General features: G+C 50.3%; 1 protein-coding gene across 2 annotated transcripts; it reads left to right on the top strand.

Annotated features, from left to right (window-relative positions):
- Positions 1–643: 643 nt before the first annotated feature.
- Positions 644–9,254, top strand: OSR1 (odd-skipped related transcription factor 1). 2 transcript variants are annotated; one of them, XM_080388095.1, is made up of 3 exons: positions 644–1,376; positions 6,752–7,444; positions 8,005–9,254. In XM_080388095.1, exons 2-3 carry the CDS (start codon positions 6,798–6,800, stop codon positions 8,138–8,140), a joined length of 783 nt encoding a protein of 260 aa, XP_080244221.1. In that variant the 5' UTR covers positions 644–1,376; positions 6,752–6,797; the 3' UTR covers positions 8,141–9,254. The 2 variants fall into 2 exon arrangements, with proteins under 2 accessions (XP_080244221.1, XP_080244220.1); XM_080388094.1 differs by having other exon boundaries at positions 644–7,444.
- Positions 9,255–9,510: the final 256 nt, after the last annotated feature.

The following is a 9,510-nucleotide window of genomic DNA, read 5'->3' as shown; positions in this document are numbered from 1 at the left end:
TAAGCAAGGAGATTACGGCCTCAGGATTAATTATAAAGCACGTTTAACCTTTTTCTTTCGAGGGTTATTTTGCTTTGCCTGCCTCGCCGGGGTAGTCTGACTCCCCCCGGATCTAAGCAGGGCTCTGCGGCTCCCGACCCGCGGAGGATGCGCGGCACTCCGCACTCCGCACAACCCCTCCCGGGGTGCAGGGAGACAGCGTCCCGGGCCGTGGGAGGAGGGACGGGAGGAAGGCACCGAGGTCAGGGGCACTGGGGCGGAAAGTGGGGACCAGGAGGGATGCTGGAGCGGGGGGAGGAAGCGACTCTAACCCGGGGGTGGACCCCTCGCAGGTAAGCGGCTCCTGGGATCCTCTCGGAGGATCTTCTCAGCGAGGGAGAGAAGCTTACGATCCCGAAATCCTCCCGGAGGGAGCAGAGCCCTCCCTCTATCTTCCCCCCACCTTTATTTTTCCTCCCCCACTCTTTCTGCTTTTCTCCCCCTCCCTCCCTCCCTGGGCAGGTCCCGGTGAGTCCTGTCCCGGGGCTCGGCGGGGAGAGGGCGCAGCGAGCCCAGCCGGCAGCGGTGCGGTGCGGTGCGGTGCGGTGCGGTGCGGTGCAGTGCGGGGCGGGCGGGGCGGAGCGGAGCGGAGCGGGGCGGCTGGCCGAGCCGGTGCAGGCAGCGCGGCCGCGCAGCGACTCGCGGGGAGCGCGGTCCTCCGCCGTGGCACAGCGCGGAGCTGCACGGGGACCCCGCCCACACTCCCCCATGGGAGGCCGCTCCGCCGCGGGGGGCAGCCCATAGCGGGCCCCAGAGAGATGCCCCGAGGGAGGCTGCGGGAGCGGGGCGGGGGGGCGAGATCACACGTTCGCGGACTACGGGTCCCGGGCTGCTGCGCCTCCAGGAGAAGCGGGTTGAAAAGTCGGTTCTTCCCAGCCAGAAACTTTCTCCCTGCGTGCGCATGCCCGGAGTCTGGTGGGAGGTTGAGGGGGGAGCTGGGAGGGGGGGTTGAAATAAGGAGGAGGCTGGAGGGAAGGGATCGGTTCAGTCTGAGCTCGGCTGCTCCCGGGCGCGTTTGCACTGCAGCGCACGCAGACGGCGCCGGGAGCAGGAGGAGGGAGCGCACCTCCGTCTCCATCAGCCAGAGCACCTGGACACCTGGCCCCGCTGCTCGCTCGGATCTGCCTGTACCCGCCGGAGGAGCAGTGGGGTGGGGTGGGAGAGAGCTGTGCCCCCCAGGGCCAGCAGAGACACTGACCTAGCCCAGCCTCTTCTTTTTTTTTTTTTTTCTTTTTTTTTTTTTTCCTTATTTTTTTCCTATTATTTTATTTTACCAGCTCCAATTTAGCCCAGGATCTTTTAACTGCTGCCAGCGGTGGAGCACAGATCGGGATTAGGTAAATAAAAAGAACAACTCGTTTTGTTTGGTTTTTGTTTTACCAAGCCTCGGGGGTTGGGGATATCGATCCAAACACCTCCTTTTCTCTCCGTCCTGTCTTTCTTTCCTCCATCCCCTCCCACCATCCCCTGGATGGTGCAGAAGAAGTGGGGAAATCGTGGTTCACGTGAGAAGGACTGTTCTCTCTGGGAGGGCGGAGGGCTGGGGGAAGCCTTCACATGGGGCTCGGATATTTTGATGCTATTTAAAGATTTGTCTTCCCCTTTCAAAGTTGTTTATCCCCCCTTGCGGAAGAGCTGTGTGTTTAACCCAAGCTAAAAATGACACAACGAGCTGCAAAACAGAAGCCTGAACGTCTCTTTATGGACTCGAATGTTCAGCTTCTCTCCTCTCTGTTCATTACTTTTCTCTTTCTGTTCTTTCCCTCTTTCGGTTCTTTTTCTCCCACTCCATTTTTAGCGTTTTAGGGTCCGAGGACCTTCTTGCCTTCCTCCCAAGGCCGTAACAGAAATGAACCTGACGTTTATATTTTTCTGAATGGATCGAAACAAGTTCAGCGTAGGGAGAGACTGAGCTTCTCTCGAGGCCGAGCCTATAAAGTGTCAGTGCAAAGCCGAGGATTAGGGTATAGTTGTTATAGTTGGCTTTTGGGAGGGGAAACTATAAAAATCGAGCATTTCGGAGATTACCGTAGCGCTGCGGGAATTGTCCGATAAAAGGCGAGCGGGGCAGGAGGGCTAGAGCCGTGTCCCGGACAGGTGCACAGGAGGTCCAGTTCAGTAAGACCGAAGCCAAGCGAGAAAAAGGGTCAAGCCCCGGCGCAGCGGCGGGCTCGGGCCCCTGCGGCTGTGGCGGGGCGCTGCGTGGTCCCGCGGCAGGAGCCCGGCTGTGGGGTGGCCGGGAACGGCGCCGCCTCGCCCGGCCGGGCCCGGGGATGAGCCTCGGTGCTCCGCGGGGGTGTCACCGCCAAGGTTTTGCCCCCTACCCGTGGCTGTGCATGCTGCGGCCGTGGGAAGCGATGAGTGCAGAGGGAAGAAATCTTCCCCGCCTGCCGGGAGGGAGGAAGGACGGTTTATTCGTGTGCCGGGCAGGCACCGGGCGTTTCTCTAGGGAAGAAAGCGAGAATGAATCTTGTGCTGGGGGCCTTTCTTTGCCCGAGGGGATTAAAAACCACACACACAGATAGAAAACCTCCAAACCAACCTAAACACTTCCGCGGGGGAAGGATGGAGGGGCCTGGCCCCTGCGGCCGCCCCGCCGGCACCCGCCCGCACCCGCCTCCCGCCCGGCTAGCCCGCCGCGGGGCTGCGCTCCCGTCCGGGGCCCTCCTGGCCACCGGGCCACCAGGGCCTGCACCCGGGGAATGTGTTGTTGCCGTTGTTGGTTTGGGTAAAGGCTGTCCCGGGCTGCGTAGTGATCGCTGGTGCAGCTGGACCCTGGTTATTAGTATTATTATTGCGAGACTAAAATGCGCCGCGTTCCTCCGCGTTCGCAACGGTGGTCCGGGGAAACTTGTCAACACTGATTGCGTGATAAAATGTGAATGATGATTTTATAAGGATTGAGCGGAGATATCCAAGGCACATGCTGACTGAGTCCTTCCAGTCCTCATTAATGTTAGCAATTAACTCTTTCACGCTCAATTAGCCCCGAATAAACCTGCTTTAATAGATTCTGCACACTTCATTAATACTTTGAATAAATCTGTGCTGAACGATGCACTTTATTCCTCAAGAGCACCAGGCTCAAATAATGCGGAGTGAAAGGGCAATTTTGTTCCCTTTCCAGTAAGTTTCCCAAACACAGATAAATTGTAAGCTCTGTTTCCCCGCTTAAACTGATAGGAAGGGAAAATCTCGACCCCCTCAAAAGGGACAAAATAAGTAGCCGACTTGGTGGCAAAACTGCATGTGTCATGCGATGCAGCCGAAAAGACAAGGGCTACCAGGCTTTAAAAGATTCAGGCAAAACAAGGGAGCTTTTTTTTGACAGATGAACCTGATTACTGTAGTTCGAGGCTATCGCAAGAATGCAGCATTTTATGCCCTCTACTTTATCATGTTTGTAAAAATAAGCAACGTTCTCAGGGTAATTTACCTCCTCCATTCTTCCATGTGGAACTAATTAGCAAACCTCATTATTTATGAGTCAGGTATTTAATGTAACAAATATCCCTTTCAAAGGACACATCGGAAATTGATAATTCAAGGTAGAAAGGAAAAAATACTGACTAGCCTCAAGATTACTTAAAAATCCATTTAATTTCGCCCCTTGCTACGCTACCAGAAAAAAGGTGGGTGGATTTTCTTTTTCATTTTTTTTTGGCATATAGAGGAGGTAGAATTTAATCTGGAAGGTTAAGATTACAATGGTCTTAAAACAATGGCAACTGGACAATAGCATTACCGTATCTTCAAATAGGACAAAGGGTAAGAAAGCTGGAGACAGATGTAGTCTTTCAAGTTTATGATCCTATTTTGCAGGGTAAATTTATCTTGGCATGAGTGGGTTTTGTTTCAGTCAGAACACAAGTGGTTTGTTCTTAATTACTCACTGAGTTTGTGTTAAAAAAGAAAACCCCGCACAGTTTTATTGTGATGGGGGAATTCAAGCAGAGAACTCGCGGGGTTGTCTTCTGTAGAAAAAAAAAAAATTAAAAAAGAAGCACCGATAACGATCTGTTTACATGAAACAGAATTAAAGGTGGAGGTGACACCGAAATCAAAGATATGTTGATCTCTCTGCGGGCAAGCGGGAGAGCGGAGAGTTACTGCGCTGTGAAACGCGTTCGCTTTGATGTCCCGGAGAGAGGGGACTTCTGAAATACTTTGCTCTTCACCTATATTTTTGACTATCCTGGTCGCACAGAGCAAAAGTGTAGCTTACATTTCTGGAAAAGTACCAAGAAACTTGTAGTAACGTGAACACTGCTCCCACCTCCCCTTTTCTTCTTCTCGCCCCCCACCCCCCCCTTTTTTCTTTGTTTTCTTTCTTTTTCTTTTCTTTCTTTCTCTTTCTCTCTCTCTTTTTAATAATAGAACTGCTCTAGTAAAAAAACTGTGGGCGCAGTGGATGCTGTTATGACCCGACTGTATTTCTCCGTGGTTTGTGCCCCCTTCTTCGTTTGGGAAATCGAAAGAGAATCTTTTAAATGCCATCGAGCCAGAATTTACGCAAATTGACACAGTAGATTTTTGCTTAAATATCCCATATTAAATATTTTCTAAGGATACAAAGATAGAAAGAGGGATAAACCCAGAAATTAACTCCGTTTGCAATGGCATGTTTCATGCTTGAGAGATCTAGGGCTACCTAGACAGGAAAATAGATGTGGAGCTGTTGTGACAGATAGGAAAAGACATTTCAGGTACCTGAACAAGAATGTTTTCCGCGCACTTTGTTTTCGGGGTCATCGATTGAGGCATTTGTCCTGCGAAGTGGACATGCCTAGCGTATGGCCAGCGCTAACAAAATAAAAAGCATTTCCCCAGCTGAACAACAAAACAGTCTGGTTGGTTCATCGGCCCTAAATAGTTAAAAAAAAAAAAAGGGGGGGTGGAGGGGGGGAGAGGGAGGAAAATGTAATGTGTGCACTTTTCAATCTCCCACTATCCAAAATGTATCCAATTAAAAAAGGCAAAATGTCACAATCTCTTATTCTGGGTCATTGCGATGGAATTCCTCTAAGGTTTGAGTCTCTCTTCCTGCTGCTGATTTATGTAAAGCGATGTGAAAGGTGGGCCCGGCATACAGAGCTGCTCAGAGTAAGCTTCTCCCTCTCACACCCTCTCAGCTGCAGCTCCTCGGTCCAGGCAGCAGCCCACATATAAATCAGATTTGTTTCCCTGGTCTTTAGACCTCTTCCGCCACTGGTTTCCAGCCCTCCACCCCAGAGGGACAATTACTGCTCTGCAGCAGTTTGCTGACTCCTTTTCTCCAAAGGGGCTTTACTTCTCACGTGGGGTTGAACTCCAGGCTGAGTGCTGTGAGAATCCTGCCGGGACCCTGTGGGGATCCTATGGTGACTCAGCAGGAACCCTATAGGGGATCTTATGAGGACCCTATGTGAATCTTGTGGGAGCCCTGCAGCAAACCTGTGGGGAACTTATGAGCACCCTGCAGGGACTCTACTGGGACCCTACGGGGATCCTGCTGGAAAACAGCCCCACTGAGGGCAAATCCCAGAGTTCACTGGGTGAAAAGCAAGTATAAGCTGTGGGCCGTGGAGTAAGGAGGCTCCCTGGGTTGCAGTGCCTCCAAAAGCCGTGGGTTCTTTCTCGCACCCACAAAGAGGGGAAGCTGTGTTCCTCACCACCAACCCTCGGGAGGCATCTCCTGCCAAATGGTTGACAGCAGCCAGGGCTGGGTTTGCAGGCAGGGCCAGATGTGCTTCGATGTTGCGGCATTGTAGCATTTTCCCCTCTGCCTTGTGGGGTGGAATGGGTAGGAATCTGGCCCAGAGGAGGGGCTGGGGGCTTGGTGGGACCCTGAAACACAGAGCAAAGTGGTGGCACTCAGCCCAGGGAAGGGCTGTGGCCCTGCGGCCCTGCAGCTGGTGGGCTGGGAGTCCCCACGGGAAGGGTCCCTCCAGCCCTTGCCTTTTTGCCTTTTGAAGGGTTCTAATTAAGCGATTGCCTAGATTAGGACGTGGCTTAAAGCCAGGCACTTCCCCCTGGGGAGAGCAAATGGCACTTCAGATTTGTCACCCGAACTCAGCATTTTCCCATTTCTTTTTGCAGTACAGAAGAGGGAGGGCTGCTGGCTAGTATTCCCCCCCCCCCCCCTCAGAATTTGGGCGATTTTCTTCTTTTGAGTGAGGGAGGAGGTACAGCTCCCAACACCCAACTGCCTCCACCGCCCCAGGGACAGAGGCTTGGCTGAGGTTAGACCACAGGGAGCTTGGCAACCCAGGGGCAGTGAGCTCTCTGCACCCTTCCCTGTGTCGCCTCAGGGGTCAGGGCTAAAGGCAGTGCTGGTGGACAGATATAGTGGGCAGTATCCCACTATTTTCTAAAGGCTGAGGGTGCCGAGGAAGGGATTTTAAATTATATGGGAGAAGCTTGAGCTCTGTGGGCCAAAATGGCATCTCTTTGCTGTCCCTGTGTAGAGGATCATCGGAGACCTACCTAGCACAGGGATGCTGTTGGAGGGTGAATGATTGTGGATGGGGTACAACTTCTGTGTGAAAGGGATGGGGAGAGGGAGAGTCTGGAGACCTGTGGGGTCTCCAAGAGTTGGTTACACCTAAGTCCAAGGCAGCCTCCTCCTGTGGCTTTGGGGAAGTATGTTAAGGGGGGTGAGGTGAAGAAATTCCCTCTGCTTTTATCTTCATATCAATCCACCTCTCCCTCTTCCTCCGTCTTTATTTTCCAGATCTTTTCCTCCCCTGTTCCCAAGATCCTCCTCCTGAGCGGCCACCATGGGAAGTAAGACCCTGCCGGCCCCAGTGCCTATCCATCCTTCCCTCCAGCTCACCAACTATTCCTTCCTGCAAGCGTTCAATGGGCTGCCAGCTGTGCCCTCTGACCACCTCTCCAACCTCTACGGCTTCAGTGCCCTGCACGCTGTACACCTGCACCAGTGGACTTTGGGGTACCCAGCGATGCATCTGCCCCGCTCCTCCTTCTCCAAAGTGCCCAGCGTGTCGAGCCTGGTGGATGCACGGTTCCAGCTACCGACCTTCCCACTATTCCCACATGTCATCCAGCCCAAGCAAGAGGCCACCAACGTGACCCTCAAAGCCAAACCCCGCTTCGACTTTGCCAACTTAGCAGTGGCCGCCACACAAGAGGACCACTCTAAACTGGGACAGGCAGACAGTCAAGGCTCACCCCCAGGGCTGGGGTCTTTGCTTGAGGTGACTAAACTCTCTCCAGAGAAGAAACCCACACGGGGAAGGTTACCATCCAAAACCAAGAAGGAGTTCGTGTGTAAATTCTGTGGCAGGCACTTCACTAAGTCCTACAACCTTTTGATCCATGAAAGAACCCACACCGATGAACGGCCCTACACATGTGACATTTGCCACAAGGCCTTCAGAAGACAAGATCACCTGAGGGATCACAGGTAAGGATTCTTCTCCTATCCTTTTTTCTCTTGTGTATCTGTACTCTCCTTGTTAGCCACCTCTACTGATCAAGGTGCTTGTAAGAAAAGTCATGTCCCGGCCCAGATGGCAGTGTTCCCTCTAGGTTTTCCTCTTCCCACTGCCAGTGAAGGAGCCCAGATAACTCACTTTGGAAGTCAGTCTTGTTGTTCTACTCACTCACCCCGCAAAAATCACCCCGCAAAGATTTACTTGCACTGCCTCCTTCTTAGTTTCTGCAAATATTTTCACCCTCTGTTTGCATTGTCTTTGTGATTATTCAGAAGTGTCATGAAGACACACAGCCTGAGTTAGAGAAGTTAGAGAAGAGCTCTTTATCCCTAAGCAAGGCACCCTTGTAAGCCTCCAACACCCCCCTCTCTTCTTGCACACACACATGCAGATGATCGCCTGAGTGCCGCACTCCAGCACTCTTGGTCTCAGCAGTACGTGTAAAAAGCTCCAGCATGTTCTCCATCTCAGCTCGCTGCTGAGTTTAGTCTGGTTATTTCTGACATCTCAATTGTTTTTCTCTCCCTAGATATATCCATTCTAAAGAAAAGCCTTTTAAGTGTCAAGAATGCGGGAAAGGATTTTGCCAGTCCAGAACACTAGCTGTCCACAAGACACTGCACACGCAAGTAAAGGAACTGAAACCTGCCAAACTTAAGTGCTGAATCTTCAACTTCTATGAACTTTTCCTCCCCTTCAGACTTTACACCAAAACCAGAGCAGAAACAAAACTTTCAGGATGGGAGCACTGAACTTTGTGTTTTGTTTTTGTTTTTACTTTTAAAAGAACAAAATCCTCATCCCCCCCCCCCCCCCCCAAGCAACTAAACTCCTAAATCGTGGGTGAAAAGATCATTTTGCATTTAAAATATACATGAATGATGCAGACAGTGCTAGCTGACTTGTGTGGCTTTGATAAACTTTATGCCAAAAGGTGGTGCTCACGTGTTGGACAGGAATCTTTTAAACCAAACAAAAACCCACAAGCCCCCCCCCCCCCCCAACAAAAAAAAACCAAACCCAAATCGTAGCTTTCAAAAGTATTACTTAAAAAAAACCAAAAAAAACCCCAACAACCTCTTATTTTATACTTTTTTTTTTTGACTGTATAAAGCTTCTTAGTTTTACACTTCAGGAAATACAGAGAATTCCAGAAGACTATTAAGAACTGAAATGGTGGTTTCTCATCACAGCACCATTAGGACAAGGAGAAGGGCAACTTGCAAATCTCATTTGCTAGTTTGTTTTCTTAGAAGAAGAAAATTGATGCTTCAAAATGACCTAAATCTCTCAAGTGGGGAGTCCTATCATGCGCTAGAAAATTTATCCAGATCTTAGACCTGCAGGGCCCTGGTGTTTGGGACAAATCAGTGTTCACGGGACATGGAGACCTTTTCCTTTGCCTTGTGGTCTAGTGCGCTATGAGGAGGTTTGTAACTCGTGGACTTTAAAAAAAAAGTAAAACAGAGGAAAGAAAGGTGGCAATACATCCAACCGACGGTATGCACAACGTGGTTTCAGTGGTACTTTAAAGTCTTCGAGTGTCCTGATGAGAGAGAACAAATCTCAGCCTGAGAGCATATTTTTTTAAATGCTGGCTTTCTGAACAGTGTATTCAAATTAAGAGACATTCCAATAAGTGTTGTTTATAAAAAAAAAAAATATGTATGGCTGTTTGGCACTTTATGCTGATTATTGGTAATTGACATTTATCACTGGATTGTGTGTGTTTTTTAAGTATTAAAATAAATCGTTATTTTACAGGCATGTCTGCATGGACTACATATGTGTTCTTTTGGTTTCTGGTGTCTTCTATCCCAAACCCTCCCTGTCAGTATTCAGGACCTCACTTTTTTTTTTTTTTTTTTTGAGTTCACTTGGTATTTCCTCAGTGCTTGTTTCTACCAGCCTTGGGAAGTCTGGATCTTTCCTTTACACCTAAGCTTTGCCCCTTCCTCATTTTCTTTTTCTTCCCCTCTCCCCCCCGCTTTTTTTTTTTTTTTTTTTTTTTAAGGTTGACGAAAGTAAACAGATC

The sequence above is a fragment of the Falco punctatus genome, assembly GCF_963210335.1.
Source record: "Falco punctatus genome assembly, chromosome: 5".
Classification (NCBI taxonomy): Eukaryota; Metazoa; Chordata; class Aves; order Falconiformes; family Falconidae; genus Falco; species Falco punctatus.
Note: the sequence above shows the minus strand (reverse complement) of the source record. Positions and strands in the feature narration are given on the sequence as shown.

Excerpts from the sequence above, each read along its gene's own strand:
- OSR1 (XM_080388095.1), top strand. The coding sequence starts at position 6,798 with ATGGGAAGTAAGACCCTGCCGGCCCCAGTGCCTATCCATCCTTCCCTC. Across the intron at positions 7,445-8,004 it reads GATCACCTGAGGGATCACAG|ATATATCCATTCTAAAGAAA; the intron begins GTAAGGATTCTT and ends TTCTCTCCCTAG.